General features: G+C 43.2%; 1 protein-coding gene across 7 annotated transcripts; it reads left to right on the plus strand.

Moving 5' to 3' along the window:
• Positions 1 to 31: 31 nt before the first annotated feature.
• On the plus strand, positions 32 to 19,942 carry DCUN1D3 (defective in cullin neddylation 1 domain containing 3). 7 transcript variants are annotated; one of them, XM_017813346.1, is made up of 7 exons: positions 49 to 136; positions 3,452 to 3,596; positions 5,572 to 5,642; positions 10,666 to 10,741; positions 12,705 to 12,822; positions 15,531 to 16,059; positions 17,982 to 19,942. In XM_017813346.1, exons 6-7 carry the CDS (start codon positions 15,632 to 15,634, stop codon positions 18,460 to 18,462), a joined length of 909 nt encoding a protein of 302 aa, XP_017668835.1. In that variant the 5' UTR covers positions 49 to 136; positions 3,452 to 3,596; positions 5,572 to 5,642; positions 10,666 to 10,741; positions 12,705 to 12,822; positions 15,531 to 15,631; the 3' UTR covers positions 18,463 to 19,942. The 7 variants fall into 7 exon arrangements, with proteins under 7 accessions (XP_017668834.1, XP_017668833.1, XP_017668829.1 ...); XM_017813342.1 differs by lacking the exon at positions 12,705 to 12,822 and having other exon boundaries at positions 50 to 136; XM_017813345.1 differs by lacking the exons at positions 3,452 to 3,596; positions 5,572 to 5,642 and having other exon boundaries at positions 32 to 136; positions 12,705 to 12,831.
• The last annotated feature ends 1,750 nt before the right edge of the window (positions 19,943 to 21,692 follow it).

Below are 21,692 nucleotides of genomic sequence, written 5' to 3' on the forward strand. Positions count from 1 at the left end.
CCTGCCCTCACCGTGCGTGCGGCGTCGCCGCGCACGCCGCCCCGGCGTCACGTGTTGTGACGTCACGGCGCGTCCGCCAGCTGAGCGTTCGCCCGGAAGTGATGCGGCGGAGGCAGAGCCGGCCGGAGCCGCCGAGGTGAGCGAGGAGTGTGCGGGACCGACCGCGGTTCTGCCCGCGGTTCTGCCCGCGGCTCTACCTGCACCGCCGGCAGCGCGGGGCGGCGGCGGGGCGGGACTCGGCGCGGCGCGGGCGGCGGCGCTCGGCCGGGGCCGCCGCGCTGCCCCTCAGCCTCGCGGACGGCCGGTTGGGTTCGGGGGGGGCCCGCGTCGCCGCCGCCCCCTCACGGCGGGGCCCCCCCCCCGAGCCGCAGCCCGGCGCTGCAGCCCCGCGGGAGCGCCGTACCCGGCTGGAGCGGGGCCGCCGCGGGTCCGCGGGCGGGGTGGTCCCGGCGGGCGCTGCCCCGGGAGATGCCGGCGGGGTCCGGGAGCGCTCGGTGCCGCCGGGCCCGCCCCGCGCTCACCCCCTGTCCCGGCGGCGGTGCCGCCTCGCCCCGGCGGGTGGATGCCCTGGGTTGTTGTGTCCCCGTGTGCGTCGCCCGCGGGGTCCCGAACGCCGCTCGCACGCCGGCGATGCGGGGGCCCCGCAGCCCCCGGGCCGGGCAGCGGCTGCTTTGTTCGGGTGCGCTCCGTACCCGGCCCTCGCACGTGTCGCGCCGGAACGTGAACGTTCGTGGTGTTTTCAGGTGAAAGGCAGAGAAATAAACTGCAAAGCGATTTATTTCCGATGTGGTTCTGGCAATCCGAGCATGCCCCCCCTTTGCATAGCCACTTTTCCTCCTGCCTGAGCTCTCTCCCTCCCCCGAGCGTGTTTACCCTGCAGTCTGCGCTCATCACTCTCTCTCCGAGGCTGTGGTGGGACTAATAAGCTGCTGGTAACAAATTATAACTTGCATAATCAGTGTTTCAGGCAAATATTGGTTGAAAGAATGTGCCTTTCCTATCGGTGCTGTGGTTGCTGGAAAGAATCATTGATTAGCTTTTAAATAGTTAACACTGCTGATATGCTGCCCTTCAAAATGTTACATTGATAACTGGACAGGCTGATGCCAAGTGTCAGGATACAGCATTGATCCACAGCTGGTAACTTTTTTTGAATGATAATGTCTGCCACATAATTTAAAGGACTAATAAGTTCTCTGAAAAAAAAGGGGGTATAACTGTACAAACAAAGAGCACAGAACTGACCTACCTTCCTGAAAATTACAGGCCTCACTGGCATGGTAGTCTTCTTTTGGCAGATCAGTTGATAAAAAGACTGATCATCTAAGCAAATTCTTATTATCTAAGAACCTCTTTGTTAAACAGTTAATGTGTAACTACAGTATAAGTATTTTATTCGGGCTGTAGCAAGGGGAAGAGAGAGTGTCTGAGTGCTGGTGTTTTTTGAGCACCTCTCAATACTGCTGCTTGTTTCCCTGGTGAAAGCTAATCCTCAGAAAAAGAAACATAGTCCCTTAGTTAAGGTTGCATGTGAAAGTAGAGATCTGACCTGGTGTTCTTGTCAGTTCTGTAGTCTGTCCCTAAAGTCTTCCCCACACAGGTGTGTCGTGGTGGTCTGTGGAAAACATTGATAGCCCTTCATGTGAAAGGCAACTCACAGTCTAAAGCAAAGGTTTTCTGACATCAGCAGAAAAAGGAGAGCTTGTGATCTGTGTTGAATTAGTTCAGATTTGCAAGGTACAACTGGCTTTACGAACTTACTGCAAATACCAGCTCTTGTAATGATTTCTAAAATTCTGATTATTTCCTAATAGCAAGTTGTGTGCAGGCATGAGTTACTATAATCCTTAAAAAATGTCACAAAGCTATCAGTGGGGGAACTTACAGCTTTGGTAATACTTGGCTGCTCAAAGTGATGCTTTTGAAATTGCTTTCATCTTGACACTGACAGCCTGCAATATGAGCTGTAATCAGCTCTGGATCTTCAAGGCTGGGTTAGGTGCCTTCTCTGTACAGTTTCTTGCTTTATTTTGAAGCTGGATGTTGTTTTGTTTATAGCAAATTCCAGCTGATTTGTGTCAGTAGTTCTCATAACTTGCTGATCTTGGAAATTCATTCATAATTACATCGTGCTTCCATTTAGCATGAATTGTATGGAAAAAAGGTGATCACAGGAAGGAATGGCTTTGAGAGGAAACTAAGAACAGCTCTTTTGGAAGACTGTCATTGAAACTAATTAAAGAAGTATATATTGAGCAAGAAAGGCTGCCAGACAGTTTGACAGACTTCTAAGACAAAGGGACTTGTTCTGACAAATTTGTGAGTGGATGAGGAAGAGCCTTGATTCTGCTGCTTGCCTGGGTTCAGCTTAAGGAAGAGAAAGAAATCCTGTGTGTTGTGTGTCTGTGTATAGGGGCAGATGTAGACTAGATGGATAGGGGATGGAAGAAGGACAGACAGGAGTCTTCTACACTTGCACTTCCTTGTGGCAGAAAGGGATGTACAGGTGGTTTGGATGTAAAAAGATGCACAGCTGTGGGTTGGCAGGAGTGCCCCAGCACTGCTGAAAACTGAAGCACTTGGTTCTCTTTATTGGTGCTGGGGAATTGTTGCTAAATTTAATTTAGAGCTTTGGAGCACTGTAAAATCCATCGTGGTGGGATTTTGGCAGTTTGGAAGAACTTGCAAATTGCAGAAACAATGTTATTGTTTCATTAGGCACATGGGTCTGTGCGAGTGAATGTAACAGGAAAACTCTGCTCTGAGTAAGAAGAGACTATAAAAATAAAGGCATGGGATGTTAGAAAAACAGTCCTTTCTTTTATCCTTGTAATTAATAATACAGAAGGAGCTGAAAATTGTAGCCAGAATTCTTGGAAGACTTAAAGAACAATCTGTAAACACTTGAGGGACTGGGTAGTCGCAGGAAGATTAGAGGGAACCCCCTTAACAGCTTCATCAGAATTCCCTGGCTGGGCTCCTTCTCTCTGGCTGCTTCTCCCTAGGGGTCTGCATCTTATCTCGCTGGCTTCCTTTCTTCTGTTTGCCTCTGACTAATAGGCTTTGTCTTCTGGTTACTGGAAGCCTAATAATTTCTTTTGTCTCTTCCCCCTTCCTCCTTTTTAAAAATACTAGATTAATGGCTGCAATGTTTTGCAGACTATCTACATTGGTGACATGGATTAATTGTATACTTGACTCTAAGTTATTCATCAGTAATGACATAGTAACTCGACTTGAAACAATTGTAATTTCGTGGCAAATGTTCAAGGCAAATGTTGCCTTCTGGTAAAGAGCCACCTGCAATTTACCCCCTGTAAACATATGACCCGAGTAAACTGTCTGTGCTGGTTTTCTCAGTGTCCTCTGTACAGTAAGTTGTCTCCAGTGTGTCTTTTGAAACAGTCAGTGATCTATCTTTTCTCCTCCCCCCCCTTTCTTTTGACTCTAGCTTGAGTCAGATAATTACAGATCTGGGTTGAAACCTTCCCGGGGAGTGATCAGAAAAGCCAGGACTTGCAGACGTGCTCCCATCGCTCACTCACACCTTGGCTTCCCCCCTCCATGGGAAAGGCTGTGGAACCTCCTGGCTGTTGGTGAGCAAGTCAGAGAGCCCTGGGGGAAGGGGGGTTGGCAAACCCAGGGAGAGCTCTGATTTCCACACAAGTGCCAGTGTTCTTTGTGGTGCCATAAGGAGGTTTTCCGTGTCACGTGTGGCTTTGGTGTGACAGTGTGGTGATGTCTTTACATTCTGATCTCAGTGCTGACCATAACAGAGCACGTAGGGGAAGAGAAAGGGAATCAGAGCCTCTTGCTCTGATAATCTGAGAACTAGCCCATTTAGGTCTCTGTTTTATCCATATGTCTTGTGGGGCACTTTCCAGTCCAATGATCTGCATCTTAAAGGAAGCAGAAAACCTGGATTTTAGGTAAAGGTTATTTAAATGCAGCATTTTGCTGCTAGAAGAATGATGGCTAGGGGACTACTTAGCTGCAAGTATTAAAGAACTCTTTCACAGAAGTGGGAATATCATAGAGAAACCAGCAAAAGCATGGGTGGAGAGACAGGATTCCAGTAGAGGGAATGAGCTAGAATAATCTTCTGGTATCTCAGAAAGAATAGTTATAAATGCTGTTCTGTCTACAGCATCTGTTTTGTGAAAGACAAAACTTACTTTGCAAAATGTGAGAATGCTGTTACTGACCTCCTGTCACAGTTTGTTATTCCCAGAAAGTCAGACTGCCAGAGACAGTATGGCAGTCATAGTTGTTTGTTGTCTCACTTTTCTGTTTAGTGAATAGAAGTGGGTTTTTTTTAACCAAAAGGATTCAGTGCTCCTGAAATACACCAGTCTTATTTTTGCATCCATGTAGTAGCAGAAAGTGACATTCTTTAGTTCTTACTCTGGGTATTTTTTTTAGTGTAATACTTTTCCTCCTGCAGCTTTGAAACTTCTAATGCAGTCAGTCATATCTTTTTGTTTCAAAACTGAAAGGGAGGGAGAAAAACCATCTTAATGCCTATGATTATGGGAGGCACGTGTAGCTTAATGAGAGTCTCACAAACATAAATATCCCGGCTCTTGGTTTTGGTTATATGCTGACTGTTCAATATTTTCATAGCCAATGAGTCTGTGCAGAAAGCCCTGAGAATTCTGGATCAGCACATAAATGGGCGGCCTGGAAGTGCCAAAGGTCTGATGTGTACCAGCTTCCAGCAGTTACCTGTGCTTGGAGTTAGTGATTATGTCTCATGAAGCACAGGATAGAGACCTACACACCTTGTCTCTTGTGAGGCACAGGACATCAAGTGAAACCAAAGAGATGTGAAAATCTATGAAAAAAAGGTGCGTGTTGGTTGAAGCTGCCACCACATTTCTTGAGGAGAGTGGAGAGTCTTTGTTACAACTGGTGACCAAATTCAGGTTCTCAAAGGAGCTCCTTTGAGGCATGGAAGTACTGCAGAATCCTTTGTGCAGTGGGAAGGGTTGTTGTTCTCTGCAATAGGGAAGTTGGGACACAAATCAGGAGAGAGAACTAGGGCTTCTGCATGTGGCTGTGTGTATTTTCTGCTTTAAAAACTGTGGTCAGTTTAAAAATCCAAGTGTATGCTCTTGAAGCACTTTCATATGTCAGTGCTTTCACTTAGAACAATTTGTTGTACATAACTTAGATATGATTCCAGTATTTACGTGGTCAGCTGGTACTGAAGTTCCTACACAACTGCATGCAATGAGTGATTCTTTTGGCTGGCAGCCTGTAAACTCTGTTACACTTACTGAGATGGCCAGCAGGCCTTCTGTAAACTCCTTAGGAACATCTGCTGCCAGCATGGATCTTATGAGGTGGTCTGGCTATTGTCTTTAGACTTGTCCCTTCACTGCCTGAAGGCTGTTTGGGTCACGGTCCTCACATCTGCTTTGTGCTGGAGAAGGGACACTGTTACCCAGAGCTGCTGGAAAGGCTTCCTTTTTTCTTCTGTGACTGCTGTCTTTATTGCTGAGAGCAGTATGAGAACTATAAAGTTATTATCTTACTACAATTAGTTCAAAGCATATCTTCTTATTACAGGAGTCAATTGATATCTACCTGAATTATATTCAGCTGAACATAGTGGATGAAGGCGCCTCAGACACTTCAAGGTGAAGTCTGATAGCTGAATTCAGTGTAAAAGAAAATCAGTGCACACTTAGCTCAGTTTAAAAGTAAATGTTTTTTTTTCCATTGCAGAGTAGGTTGTAGACCAAGGTGGTTTTTCAAAGTTATTCTGGTTTGGCTGCAAATAATTGCAGTTTTCCGTAGATTAATTTGTGGAATGGACTGAACCAGAGTAAGATAAATATTTGCAGCACAGCTGCTTTCAGATGCTTGCAGTGAGACGCATCTCTGTCAAATATCTGTGGGCTGTGGTTTCTTTTGGTCCCATAATCTGCAATTTTGCTGTAGAGATGTGAACTGGTTGTGTCAGAGCACAGAGTAGCTCTGCCCCTGGCATGTGCTGCTTTAATTATTCATAATACAAACCGAAGTGCTAAAGGTCTGTCACGCTGTGCAAAAGTTACAGCGTACCCTGGAAAAATACTGAAGGATTATTCTTTTACAAGCCTCTGCACATGAAAGGGAAAAAACCAAACAAACACTCATTAGAAGATGATTTGCTTTTTTGTATGTGCTGGACCTTGAGAGTTGTATGGCCTTTGAGAAGGATCTTGGGGGAGAGGGAGAAGACCAGTAGTTTTTAAACGGATGGAGGTGAATTGCTCGGTGACCAAACCTTTGCTTTTTGAAGGTGGTTGAGTTTTGTGCAGTGAAATAAACGAGTTTGTTCATGTCTAAGTGTGTATGAGGTAGGGAATTGGATGGAATCTGATTTGGGTTCTGGTTTCAGCTTTACTGAAAACTGATGGCATGATCTTAAGCAGCTGTGTCGTTTGGCTGTCTTGATTTCCCATCAGCCCCTTGTCTTGCTCATAGTCTAAATAGACTTCTCAAAACAAATACTGCTACTGCATGAATTAGTTCATTAATTTATTTACATTGCAGAGGCACCTGAAGGCACCCTTCTAAAATTATATTTTGTTTAGCTAACTGGACTTGGATTTGTTCTTTGAAAATACAATAATCCTAACAAATCATCCCACCCACCTAATAAAGTAAGATGAAGCACATAATAGGAAAAGATTTAAAACTTTTTAATGGGACCAAGTGGAAAAACAATGAGAAGTAATCAGTTAGTAAGGTATTGTGTGGTTAGGGAATGTAAAAGAAAGGGAGGGATTCAAGGATGATGCATGTGTCTCTGTTGAAAAAGCTACGTAAGGAATGTGTCTTACAAAAGAAAATGTAGTAGGATGCCTTCAGGCTCTCTCTCCCTATAATTTTTCATATTATTATTATTAATTTTTCCTTGTATAATTAGCTGCACACAGTGAACTACAGTTCTGAAACATCTGTTCCATTTTTTTCTTAAGACTACTTGTTGGACTTTGAACATGAAATGTGATGTCATGCTGTCTGTGTTAGTCAGGTGCTCTTCAAGAGTGCAGAAAGCAGGTTTCTTCTGCCCCATCTTGAATGGAAAAATCTCCCTTGATGTCCCAGTTCGTGACTTGAAGTGACAGCACACCATGTTGTGGTTCAGTTGTTTGTTAAGAGGCTTTTACCTGCATCCTGGTGACTGTGGGAGCTCCTCTAGGAAGAGATCTGGGGTAACTCTGGTTCTTGGCACTGAGACCTGGCCCAGCATTATGGACTGTAAGCATTGTTTCTGAAACTTTTTGGGATTTTTGTACCTGGTCCTCTCTTCCCTTCCAAACTAGTTAAGCCTTTCCCGTATGGCCTTTCTCAGAGAAGTCCACTTCTCATTTGAGGAGGTATTCAGGCTTCCAATATATGCATTCCTGGCTTGGCTTTCCCATAGACTGCCATGTAGCTTTCTGCCAACTCTGCACGGTCCCTTTTCATGTGTGTGTATAACTAGCTGTATAGGCATGTTCTGTAGAGACAAATTTTACCCAGTTTGATCACGTTTCTGAAGCTGGTTTGTTTCCAAAGCTCAAACCAAGGTTAATCAGAAATAGTTTGTTACCCCGCTTTGGAACACATCGAGAGTTCCCATCTTTCCCCCCCCAAAATCATAACCTCTCTGGAGTTCACTGAAAGGTGCTTCAGCTGCAGGAAGCCTCACAAGCTAATAATTCATTTTAACTAATTGCAGCAGGACATTCCTGCTTTTAGACTTCCTCTTAAGTAACTTTGCATAAGTGTATTTGTGCAGCAGTGGTGCAGGGCAGATTAATGTGACAGTCTGGTGCTGGGGATGTGGTGAGGTGCCTTCTGGGCTCCTGAAAGCCCTTAATATGCCATTGTGCTGCACTCAGAGTGCTTGTGCTGGGAAAGTTTCATTGCAGGTTAAGAGTTGAAATAAGCAGTTTCCATACCATGCTGGCTTTGCTGGGCAAAGCTTGGTTTGTGCTGTAACACTTGTGCACCAGGTGCTTTGGTGCTGGGGTGTAGAACTCTGAGCTGCACGAGGGAAGGTTCCAGCAGAGCTGATCCTCTCCATTTCTACCTGCTGAAGAGGGAAAGGCTATCACTGATTTTCCACGGAGTTGCCTTTGGTGAGAACTCTCCTAGCCCTGGCAGGGCTGCCGAGGCTGGGTGAGGAGGGCGATGGCAGCTGTGGCGCTGCAGGGCCCTGCAGGGATCTCTGTGCCCCAGCGCTGGGAGAGCCAAAGTCACCGGGGAGTCACACACAGGTGCAGGTGAGCAAAACTAAGGCCTCCATAATCCTGAGGGTGCACACTATCTACTTATCTATTTCCCTGTGGGTTGCTGAGGGCTTGCTAATGAGCAGTGCAGGGCTAATGAGCAGTGCAGGCTGTTGTCTGAGTTGCTGTGGCTCCACACGCTCCTGGGGGCTCCTGGTGCGGGGGGATGTGGGATCACAGCAATCGGTTCTACCTTGCAGCCCTGACCCAAGGACTGAATGAAAACCTGTGCCACCAAAGTGTTGATGCTTCTTTCCACTCCCCACCCCCCCTGCAGTCACAGTGTGATTTAGGATGAAGTCAGTCAGCCACAAACGCATTGCTGTGCTATGATAGCCTTTAAATACAGACTTGAAGAGCTTGATTTTTTAAATGCTAACTCATACTAACGTTTTATTCCACATCCCATAAGTGTGTTGTCACCAAAGTTTACATATGCCGCTACAGTAAAAATTTTAAAAAAGGTTAAATGGGCAACTTGGAAGAATAGAAATATAAAGAAAGGGAAAGAATTGTAGCTGGCAGTTCTAACAGATGTTAAAATTTCTGGCTCCAGACAGAGTGTGTGTGTGTGTGTGTGTGTGTGTGTAGGTCAGCCAATGTGGAAACTACTTCAAACAACCTGAAAAGGTTTGGCTTTTGCTGGGAAGGGCTGAACTCCATCAGATTCAGCTTCTTTTGAACTTGAAATAAGTGTTTGCTTCCAGTGTGTGTAGTAGTCAACTGGAAATGTAGATTTGGTGGATCATAGATTTCTTCCAAAGAAATACAAATATATTTGAAAAGTAGTTTGTTGCATAAAGTTGCCATGACAATGATCTTCAAAATGTGAATTGTAAGATGTTGCTTCTCTGTTCAAACAGGTTCCTGGGGGAATGAGGCTTCGCAGTGCCCTGTGTCCCTCCTCTCTTCTTTCCTCCCTGATGATTTCTAAAAGGAATTATTTAGATGCAGGGGGCCAAAAGAAATTAACATAGAGTGCCAGATGTTAGATTTTCTTACATTCTTGAAATTCATGGGATGCTATAGTCAAATAGGAAGAAATCCAAGCTAGTACTTCCACCACGAGAGAGGCAGGCGCTCCTCTTCTCCTCTGCACATTAAAGCTGGCTGATGGCTGTGCACCCACAGGACTGCCTGCTAAAAGAGCTGTGAGGCCTTGCAAGAGAGATTGTTTGTGTGGAAGATGAGGTTTCAGAGCTAAGAATATAAACCCAGCATGAAGGAGCTTTTTGGTCTATCCACCTCAGTGGATAAATGGTTCAGTGGAGATACGTTTTTGCTCTGTGTATATATGTGCAAAAGTACCACTCCAGAGTTTCTAGGTGTTTTGAAACTATTTGAATGCCTATTTCTCTGGGCTCTTAAAGCTTTTTAAAAAGCTTTGATCTGAACTATGTTTTATTTGTCAGTCAAATTTGTCCTAGTCCAAATACAGGACTCGGGTTTTGGGAAAACTCAACTTTTGTGGAGATTGACATGTATGATAAGACCTTGTTTCATGGTTGTCTTTCTACATTCATTCCCTGCTTTCTACTGAAGAAAGCACTGAACAAGCTAATGTTTCTACTTGTTTCCTAAGGAGTAGATCTTATGCAAAAGGTAAGCATGCAGCAAGGCAGCTTTTGATCACTTGTCTGCTCCCTAGATGTACTAAGAGCTGTAAAAACGAGATGTTTTAGTGTTTCTGTTCGTGTGGTAGAGCAGGGGAGTGTTGCCAGAGATTTCTTGTTTGTTGTTTTTCTTCTAGATCAGATACAGAGGTGTTGACTAGGGGCTACAGTTGTAACTCTTGCTACACAAACCAGACATACCTTTGTCTGTCATCTCTTCAGAGGTTCGTCGTTGTGTAGCAGAGCTGGGAATTTAAGAGAAGTGAAGTTGAGCCAGCTCAACTGAACATGGGAAAACAAACATGGAAAAGAATGTGCTAGAGAATGAAAAAAAGAGAATTACCCTCCAGACCCAAATCATGCTTTGCTAGGTAGCAGCTGTCTGGCATTCACAGATTAAACAGCCGCTTAGCTAACATGCAGTGACAATGATAGCATGTCCTCTGTTTTGCTTTGAGTGCATGAAATGAGGAATTAACTCTCCCGTGCTGAAAGCCATAAAAGTATCCGGAAGTGCATGTTTGCTCCTAACAAACATTTGAACTTGTCTGTAGTTTTCAGTACCTGTTTTATTCTTGATATGACAATACAGAGTGAATGGTGTTAATGCTACTTTATAAGTTAAAAATGAAGTGTTTTTTTATAAGATGACTTTGAACAAATGGAGTTTGGCTCTGAAGGGTTTTATTAAATGCATAATTGGTTCTCAGTGGTTTGGTGCATTTCATGGTTTTCGTGGCCTCTTCTAAATGTGAAGATTTGTGTGGTCTTTTGTCTTTCAGCATTACATGTGGAACCCAGGGAGCCTGAAGGAAGCTGTGAAGCTAATGGAATGATTCCCTGTGTAGCTGAAGCTATGTAAGTATTAGATGTTTGCTTGCAAGATCACCTGCCCAGTATCAGCTGTTGGAGCAAGGACTACTTCGGGTTCAGCAGTGGCAATGATCCCCTCCTGCCTCCCCAGTGGAAAGCTCTGTGTGTCTGTTCAGAGCTGGAAGAAGACAGGGCACCCATGATAGTGTTCCCTACTCTCAGCTGTTTTAGAAGTCATGTATCCCTGTCCATTGAAAGGTAGACAATGCATAGTGGAATTCTGTGAAATTCTTACAGAGTATACTCAAGTGTTTGTGAAAAGCTGAGGTGGATTGAGGCTTAGTTAAGCTCTAGCAGTGTTGTCTTTGCCTTAGCTAGTGAACTGCTACTTGGAAAGGGATTTAATGGTTGGCTGAGCTGTGTCCTCTTTTGTTGCGAGATTTCCTAAAATTTGTCTTGGAGGTGTTCTTGAATGTATGGAAGGTTTTTTTCTTCTGCTCTCTTGATACTTTCTCTGTTTGGAAACTCAGTGTAAATACTTTCTGATGCAACACTTTACTAAACAGCATAATGCTTGTTTTGCTTGTTATTCTCTGGACATATCCAATAATTTCTATTACTACAATAACACCAGTCATCAAAGAAAAATACGGGGTTGCTTAAGTATCTCCTTTGCATCTTCTCCCCTCCTGCCAGCTCTCCCCCACTTCAGTGCTGCCATTTTCAGTTGTGCCATGGTGTGCCTGTATGACAGAGAATTTATTACTGAGTCACTTTGTTTTGCTCCCTTCAAATCTTGGGTTATGTGGGATCTGGTCCCTTGAAAATGGAGAAAAACTGAATTCCTTACAGCACTTAGAAAAAAATCCCCCACAAAAGCCCCACCAAAACAAAAAGCCCCACCAAGCATTAGCCAAGGCCTTTGCAATCTCCTCTAGGTTTTTCATTGTATAATGAGGCCATATGGTTCTGCTCATCCTTTTTTCTTAGAGTCACTTGCCTTTCACTGACTGTATTCACCAGCACTGGTCCTCCTGTGTTCCCCATTGCTGCCTCCTTTCTAGAAAGGTGCAGAGAACGTCACTGTCAGTCTCTGCTTTGCAGTTCCTGTTATGTGGAAGATGGCCTCATGGGCTTCTTGGTGATTCATATGTGCTGGAGGTCATTGCTCAATCCTTGTCTGAGTAATAAACTTCTTTGGGACTTCTGCATCCTGTAGCACTGGGCACATTCCAACCTTAGCCCTGAATTTTGACCTTTTCTCGCAGAATGGCCAAAGTAGTGGTCAGTGCTGCCTTTTATGTCTTGCTTTTATGTTGTACAAGCCTCTTACAGTAATGTTGCTCGTGGGAATTGATCCTTTTGGAATTGGTGCTTTGCCACCAATCCAGTGTAACCTTTGGGCACGGAGGATTTTATACTTGTAGTTCCTGATCCAGCTGGGAGAAATATCTCTGCAGGTCCTTGCACTCCTGTGGCTGTGCTTGGCATGACCAAGATGTGACACTGGCATTGCTGTGCAGGAACATGACAGCTCTGCTCACCTTCCTGAGAGTGCCTTCTCTCACTCCTTGAACACTGGCTTCAGTGCAGCCCCTGATGCTGCAACTAGATCCTCTCTCCAGCCTTCCTTAACAAAAGGGCCGACTTCTCCCACTTGTTTCTATCTCCTTCCGAGGCTCTTGTTCCTTTCATGCCTTGAAACCTGAGTCATGTAGGAAGCGGAGGTGACTCCTAAGTGAAGTGGATCCAGCTCAGTGAAGGCGATTTACAGAAGGGTAACTGATGGAGTGCCAAAAGACTTTTCTCTTACAAAACCAGATACATGCACAAGCTGCCAGCGGATGCAGTCTGGCTTTTTTTTTTTTTTTTTCTTCCCAAGCTGGTTTTGCTATTTTTGGGGTAGAATGCTTCTAAGTATCTGGCACATGGCATCAAGTTTCGTGTAGTACAAAAGTGAGGAATTGCAGCAACTGTACATCAATATCTTCTCATGTTTGTTCATAAGGAGTAGGATTGTGCTCTGAAAATCTCGGCAGGGAGGAGGAAGGAAGAACTTACTGCAGGGAAGAGCAGTGCTGGCAGTGCCCAGGCAGGAACTGTTCAGGTGCAGCGCTGGGCTCCTGGTAAGGCAAGTAAGAGTACAGAAATTGTGTTTGTTAGAGGGGTACGATGCAGGGGATGTGGTTACTTTGCACTCTGTGGGTAAATGCTGCTGTGCTTGCCAGTGGTTTTTGGGAACAGCTGTTGGATTGGGACACTTTCTCACATACAGGTGTCTAATAATGCTGGCTGACATTCTCTCCGTATTGTAGTGCTTTTTTTGTGACAGCAAATGACTTTAAACCCCATCTCTTTCATCAGGCAGGTGATGTCACTTTGTACACCTGAATATTAGATTGTTATCATCTTTAATACAAGCTGTTGCTTAGGAATGGCAGCATGAATGACTTGTATTAGGAAAAGTTACAGACACAGTATGTCAGTCTCACAAACTGCCTTTTTTTTTTTTTTGAGCTTTAAATTGGGATCCTAAAGTGAATTGGATTAATCTCTGTCAATTATGCTGTGTGTGATTTGAGTACTACCAGCTACTTTAAAGGAAAGTACTGCTCACTAATAGGCAGCTATTCTTTAACCTGCCCATAGGGAAAAGCTGTTCCAAATCACCAATAGCTAAAAACTGCTGTTATGTGTTTGAGCAGAAAATTTTTTGTACTGCTTAAACTCTGCTTTAAACTCTAACACTGATCTTTCCTCCATTTTTTTTTATTCTGCTCTTTTACCTGCATGTTTCTCTCTAAAGAAAAACTCGTCCAATGTAGTGCTTGCTACCTGTCCCTGAGAAACTGATTGAAGAACAAGAATTAGTGTAGATTGAGCGTTTGAGTTCTGCTGAATTTAAAGATGAGGGAAAAAGCTGGTATCTGGGAGTTAATCACTAAGCAGTTCTTACTCTGCCTACTAATATCCTGTTTATTTTGGTGTAATGAAGTAATGACTGGTGGAGGCTGGAGAAGATGATGTTGCTCAGGCACATGGCAGCACAGGAATCAGTGCCAGGCTGTGCTCTGCAGTTCACAGAGCTATGAAGTACTGAGGGCCAGTGAAATTGTCTTTTGGGTTGTTTATGTGGGCATGCATATTTTCAAGAGTCCTTTAAGATACAAATTACTAAGAATTTTTTTAATACATTAAATTGAACTTTACTTGCCTATAAAAATGATGCTACAAAGTTCATCTTCAGAGCAGTGTGATGACAGGATGTATTAGATGTTTGTTCCTTTGGCTGCTTAAAAATAAGTATTTGTTTGTTATGTGTATGGGTTATGTGCTTAAGAAAAGGGATCGGGGAAGGAAAGGGAAGACAGGTAGATGAAACCAGCATCTTGGCTGTTGTAACCAACATACAGGCCTGTTGTAGTTGCAATGGCAAAAGGTTTTGTTCATGAAACTGCATGTGTGCTGTTTTCTCAAAACAGGGACAAATGGCTGAGAGAAGATTTATGTCTGAAAGCTGAGAATTCATCTGTACTTGTTGCTGCAGTTGGTTTACAGCTTAAAATGGACTCAGCCTCATAAGAGCTCTAGTGAAGAAAGAATGAATACAAAAAAACTGATATGACATCTATTTTATTTCTTTTTTTTATTTATTTTTTAAAATTTTTATCTCTCTTCTTTCTTGTACTAATTCTAAGCTGGAAGCAGTACACAAAGACAAGGCAAACCAAATTTTTGTGTTTGAGGCTTTTGCCTAGCTGACAGCAGAGATGAAATGCAAATGAGTGGGTAAAGGAGGAATATGATAAGCAATTGCTTTCTTGGAGTTGATGTTTCTGAGAAAGGGACTGTCCACAGCATGGCTGCTTGCTGATAGGGCAGCGTCAGAGTGTTAGTTTGGCTTTAATAGGGAAAATTTGAGAACCCTTTTCTGTGGGTAAAATATCTTTTCCAAATATGCAAGGCTTTGTGATTTATAAAAACAGAGTATGATGAAATCATTTTGGCATTTTAATTTTTATTTAAAAAAAAAAAAAAGCCTGAACTGGAATTACTACTTCTTATCTGCATGTGTCTGTCTGAAGAAGATTCATTAAGAAGGCCCCCTCCCCTGTCTGTCTCATTACCTGAAGGGAGGAGCCCACTTGAAACAATTAACAATTCCTGAACACCCTCTTGGATGAAAAGTGAGTGTTGCCTCCTTTCTGCAAACATGCTCCGTGTACGTTTTAAGTATTTAAAAAAAACCTAATTCCAAACTCTGTTTAAAAACAAACACACAACTTCCACTCTCCTTCTTTCATTAAAAAAAAAAAAGCCAACAGCCAAGCCCCCAAGCCCCCTTTTGCTGATTTGCTGAAGGTACAGTTTACATTCAATGCTTAGGTCTCTGCCAGGTTGTCCCATCAGTGTCCGTGTCCCCTCTCCCCTGCTTTGTTTCAGTGTTCTATATTCTATATATAAAATGTGGGTATACTTCTAAAAACCATTTCCTTTAAAATATTTCTGGGTTAGAGTAGTCTGTCTTGATGAAGCCTGTACATGAATCAACCTCTTTGTAACCTATGTTGTGGTAAGAATTTTAGGAATTTCCTTTATTAGGACCCGTTAGGATACTGCAGCCACTGAGTGAGCTGCATTGATTTCTAGGTAAAACAGTCTGAAATTGCCTGAAATTTATGGCATTGCCAGCCTTCTGTACACTGCTCCTTTTCAGTATTTAGAACTTAAATATCCTGAAGTCGGTCGCTTACTGGCAAATGTTATCCCACATTTAATACTTAAAATATCCTTTGTAGACAGACAGCAGTGTGACTCTGAAACTGTTTTTCAGGTTAGCTGAGTGCTGCTAATGGCATGGTGAGATGTGTTGAAGAGCAGCTGCGAGGGTGTCCAAGGGCAGGGGGACTGCGCTAGGAGCTGGTGTGCAACATCATGGGCCAGTGCGTCACCAAGTGCAAGAATCCTTCTTCCACCCTGGGCAGCAAAAATGGGGAAAGGGAATCCGGCAGCAAGTCCCACAAGAGAAGTGCAGTCCACAAAGACGACCATGGCTCAGCTTGTGGGAAGGCTTCAGGAGACATCCTTGTGAATGGGACAAAGAAAACGGACACTGCTTTAGAGTCCAGTCAGCCCCCGACGTTTTCTGGAGATACAAAGAAAGACTCTGTTTGCAGCGCGGAAGAATCTTCGCTTCAAAGGATCGGGGAGTTGTTTAGGAGGTACAAGGATGAACGGGAAGATGCCATACTGGAAGAAGGGATGGAACGATTTTGCAATGACCTCTGTGTTGATCCCACTGAATTTAAAGTACTAGTTTTGGCTTGGAAATTCCAGGCTGCTACCATGTGCAAATTTACAAGGTTAGTTCTTGTAGAACTTGTAATTATTTTCATATGTTAAAGTATATCCTGTCAGCTGTATGTTGGAGACACAGCCTCATTAGCTTCACTTATTTCTTCTAACACTTGCATTTTTATCAAATTAATTCCTACCACTGCAGAAGGTAAGCTTTGTATTGCCTTCTTCTCCCCTTCCCCTCAGGGTGGGTTTCAGAAGACGTAGTTTTGGTCATTATGGTGCTAGTGATGAACAGTGTAGTGAGACTCTGTAGACATTCATTTATTCTTGATTTACCAAAAGCAGTTTTCTGTACCCAGCATTATCTTGGACACTGAAATTAATTTTTCCTTTAAAGTAATGTGCGATTCTTTAGTAATTGCTACCAACTCCATTACCAGTCTGTGAAAGAATGACAAAATTGTTCCTGCCCAATCAGTGTTATACTTAATGTCTTTTTCCAAGAATAATCCTGTTAGAGCATAGTGAGGGAAGGAAATGTGAGGGTTTTGACTCTGGTAGCAGTTTCGTACCCGCTGACAAGCGATTGCTATTCAAATGCTGTCTGCCCTTCTGGACAAGGGGCTCAGTCAGCAGGCTCACAGCACGTGTGATGCTCCAGGAAACAACAGAATGGCTAAAACCTACCCCACAAAGCCCACAGCCAAAACCCAAACTGCAGCAGCCTCCCCCAACTTGATGAGCAATGTCCAGGTAAGAGCAAGTAAAGACTGTCTACAGGGACTTGCCAGCAAAGGAGAAATTTTTTAATTTTTTGGTCTATCTAGATTGGTTTGAATAATGCTGCCTATTTTTACTGAGCTTATAACTTTCAAAATTATTTTGGTGTTCAGAGCCTTCACCCAAGCCTTTGTTGTGCACTGAACACAGATAACTATTCCAGCATCTTCAGAGTCCTTGTGTCTGTGGGCGTGTGTCACGTGGGTGAGTTACTCTGGAATGCAGATGTGGATTTACAGGAGGCTGAAGGCACAAGTATTTGCTAAGATGGTAAAGGAATTGTAAGCAGTGTCCATGATTCTGCACAACCACCATGAGTGTTATTAACATGGTTTTGGTTTTCTTAGAGGGGCCAGATCTAGTGGTGAGCAGTTACCATTGTTTCAGGGCATGCTCCATAATACAAGTGCTGACTGACTTTTTCCATTAAGGAAAGCTTCTCCTGCGTGCTGCTCCATCTCTTGTCCTCCCTCCAACCCATTCTGCAACACCTACTGGCTCTGGTTAATATTGGCTGGTTATAACACTTGTTCATGAGCTTCAGAGATCAGAGCTAACACTGGTCAGAGTGTTAGTCAGCCAGTTAGTCCAGCAGTGGAGCTTTGAGCAGTGTTGTTGTGCTGTAGCCCGGGTTGTGTGATGCCCTGCTCCCTTCCACACTCCCAGCAGGTGCCTCGTTGACCATCACTGTTGGCACCCTTTTGATTTTGCAGGCTGGAAGAGCAACAGAAAACCACAGGAAAGCCACCAGTGAAGTGCTCTGTCCCTTGAGAACAGCTGGCCCAGAACATGGGCATTTAGACATGGGCAGTATTGAATCAATTTGGGGTAAATGTGTCCATTTCAAACATTTGGAATTTCCTCTGTGGTACACTGGAATTCACTTTTTAATGTGAAAGGCACTGGATGTGGCAGTGTCCCATAGTCAGAAAGCCAGACAGCAACATCTTCCAAATGCTCACAGTGCCCCAGTGGATCTGGGGGCTGTGTGTGGTTCTCCAGGCCATGAGGAATGCCTTGGAACTGTCTCTCTTTTCAGTAGGTTCCATTGCCAAAATCTTTGTGCCACCTGGGCAGAGTGTGCACCTTGTCTTGTCCAGGTGATCCTGTTCCGATTTGCCGTAGCTGAACGGAGATGGGAAGCGCTTGGCACGCGAGGTCGGTAGGAAGTGCTCACACTAATTTCTCTTCTCTTGCTTCATAGGAAGGAGTTTTTTGAAGGCTGCAAAGCAATAAACGCAGACAGCATTGATGGCATTTGTGCAAGGTTCCCCAGCCTCCTAAACGAAGCCAAGCAGGAAGATAAATTCAAGGATCTCTACCGTTTCACCTTCCAGTTTGGCCTGGACTCTGAAGAAGGACAGAGGTCGCTACATCGGGAAATAGCCATTGCCCTTTGGAAATTAGTCTTCACCCAAAACAAGCCCCCTATTTTGGACCAGTGGTTACACTTCCTAATTCAGAACCCCTCAGGAATCAAGGGAATCTCCCGGGACACGTGGAACATGTTTCTAAATTTTACTCAGGTGATTGGACCGGACCTTAGCAATTACAGCGAGGACGAGGCCTGGCCGAGTCTCTTCGATACCTTTGTGGAGTGGGAAATGGAGCGAAGGAAAAAGGAAGAGGAAACCAAATGTGTTACATCTTTGGACACAGAGGGCCTGTGTGAGGAACAGACTTAGCGCTGTCCAAGCAGCAGTGACGAAAGCAACTTGTTGCCCTTCACAAAATGTAAACTCTGGATGTTTCTGGAAATTACCGAGGCTCCAGATTTTTCTACTTTACACCTTTTTCTGCCTTGTCTTTGAAAGGGCTCTAAAATGCTGTATCATGTTTTAGGCACTTTCTAATTTTGGTTATTCCTTTTACTCTTGCCCTGAAATATTTGACCCTGGCTACAAGTTAAGCGTTTTTGGGGGTTGTTTTTTTTTAAGACTTCAGATTAGTATAAGTAAGTCTGATATTTCTTGCACAATGTAGATCTTTTTAGTTAGGTTAAATTAACATTGCTAAGTTATACAGTGCCAGATTAAGTTTTTCATACTACATCTGTCAGGGCAGGTCTGTACTGTGTGTAGTGCTGTTTACATTGTTGAAATTTTAGGCTATAATAATTTTAAGGTTTTATACCAAGATGAACAGCAGTGTTAACTATAAATGCATTAATCCCAGGTAATAAGGCTCTAAAAACCAACATAAGCAACAGCTTTTTGTAATATGGCTAATTCTCATTTTGAGCTAACTCTTAGTGAATGAGTCCAGATCATTCCTTTTTTTTGGACTTTCAAACTAAATGTTGGGATTGTTTTATAAAATTACTGTACCTGTCAGTCAACTGAGTGGTAGATGATGATTTGTATCTAAATCTCTTTACACGTTCATGTAATAAAAGAGCAGTACTACCTCAGTTTTATTGAAAGTGGACTTGTTGATGGACTTCCATTTTCTCTGGAAGTTGTATTTTTGTGGTTACATGAGAATATTTTTACTTGACTAAAAGAACCAAAGGTTCTGCTTCTTAAGTTTGCTAAACATTGACAGAAGCAACACACAAATCCTAAGTCTTCAAGGAAAACTGTGGTATAATTCTGCTTTAATTTGTTTGATTTATACCTAAAGTATTACCTTACTTGTCTGGCAAGCACAGTACTTCTATGTAAGGAACTATCTTTTGCATTAATATTGACGAACCAATTTTTTAAAACCTATGTTTAATTGCTAAATTGCAGTTAATACTCCACACTTTCTGGAGAAACAATATCGGCATCTGATGACAAAGTGAATTCTTAATGTGTTCTTAATGACAACAGTGTAGATGAGTCATTTTTAGACTGATTTGATAATATTTGGATAGGAGTCAATTTATTATTTTACAATGCCTGTATTGGGACTATTTGCCTGTTGAAATTGTTGTGACTTAAAGGGAGTTTTATTAACACTGGTTGAAACTTTTTTGGTTATTGATGCTACCTTTTTCAATTTTAGTATGTCAACTTTTTTACACCTTTTGGTAAAAGGAATGATTGCCAAGGCTTTCTCTATAGCCAAGTGCTGGCTTAGTTAATTTGATAAACTTCCGTTACACACCTTTTATTTTCAGAGCTGCATTTCGGGATCATAAAATGACTTCATCTGCAAAAACCAAACCAAAAAAAAAAAAAACCTGGACATTCATCCATAGCATCTGATGGCTTTTGTGCTATAAGGGTTTTAAAGCTGAAGGGAAACAGGTTTTAACCGGTGAGCTTGTCACCAGATGCAGGATGTCGTGCTTTGCACATGTGCTGTGCCCCAGAGGGGTTAACAGAGAGAGGAGCAGGATCTGCCCCAGTTCTGGGACTGGCTTTGCTGGTGTGCAGCCTCTGCAATAGCTTGGCTCTGAGGTCATAAATCACTAACAAAATGTGGGTAATGGAAACTGTTTAAAAACAAACCCACAAGCCACAGATAGCATCTCTTTCATCTAATTAAAGGAGAGTTTGGTCCACGCTGCTCTTGCTGGGAAGACAAGCTGTGGAAAACAAATGTGGTTGTTTTAGATGCAGCTGAGTCTGTCCCTTGGCAGGAGAAGAGTCCTGAAGTTGCTGTTTCATGGGTAAATATGCCCAAAGCTTTGTCCTTGCTACTATAACCTTCCAAGCTACTGTGGCACGAGCACTGTTTGGCAGCAAAACCTGATTCTGGTTTGGTGAGCAAAGCAGGCCAAAGCACTTGTGCTGGTGTTGTTGAATTTATGGTGAGACTTTTGTTGGTGCTGTTACTTTTTAAAAACTAAAATAAATTCCCCAACAGAGGCTGCTTTGCTAGGAAAAGTTCCAAAAGAAGACTGTATTTCTAAGTTTGAGACTCTTCATTCATTCAACTATTAAAAGCTTTGTTCATCATGTAAGTTTTTTTTTTTTTTCCTAAAGGAAAATTAGAATGTCCAGAGTGTGAAGAGTCTTCAGTTGATAGCCAGTGCATGCCTGCACACCAGATCAGGGCAGGGGCTGCTTCTCATTTACATGCTAACATGCAGCAGCTCCAAAGGATGAGGGATAGAGCTTTTTTAGGAAGATGTTTATCTTGTGGTTGGAATGTGGACAGCAGGGAAGAAATCAATCTGTAGCACATCAAGCGCAGCCCATTTAATGTATCAGATGTAATACAGCTTCTTTTTAAGGCAGAGGTGAACACACAGGAAGGGAAAATCTGGTTTCCTGTTGGGGAAAGGACATACCATTGCCAGTGGCTGAGTTTCCATGTGTTCAGTGTGGGGGGACAGCCCTGCTCCTGCTCTTCTGCTTCCAGGAGCAGAAGCAACTCCACCCCCTGGACAGAATACTTGCAAAAATAGCCAAATGATCTATCTAGCAAAGTACCATTTATTTTAAGCCTAATTTCAGTCTTTTAATTACCATTTACAGAATGCAAACCAGACCTGTATCAGTTTTAAGCTCTGAACGAGGAGCTGGAGGTGCAGCTCTTTGACAGTGCTGACAGTGAGCAAGACTGTCAGACCTTCCTTGGATTGCCTGGTGATTTTGGGATCCTAAATGAGACTCACCTGTGCTCTGTAATGCTGGGGTGGGGGACTGGGGTTTGCACAGGTTTCTGAGAAGTCTTTCATAATATTGGAGCCTCTGAAAATATTTTTGTTTAATGGTTAAACTGTGAATATCTGTGGAACAGGCCAAATACATTCACTTTTCATTTTTATATAATTTAAATCTCTATTGTGTAGGGCACAGGACTGTAAGTGAACAGTGATGCTGATGAAATCCTTGAAACCATTGCAACTGTTTAATTTTTTTTTTTAATTAGAGTATGCATTAGGGAACTTTATGCATGTAGTGAATCTGCTGCAACTTGGGATAAATAACTATAGGTAACTATATAGTTATAGTAATATACTGGAAAACTGGTCTGACAT

This window comes from Lepidothrix coronata, unplaced genomic scaffold, assembly GCF_001604755.1.
Source record: "Lepidothrix coronata isolate B3197 unplaced genomic scaffold, Lepidothrix_coronata-1.0 Scaffold41, whole genome shotgun sequence".
NCBI lineage: Eukaryota > Metazoa > Chordata > Aves > Passeriformes > Pipridae > Lepidothrix > Lepidothrix coronata.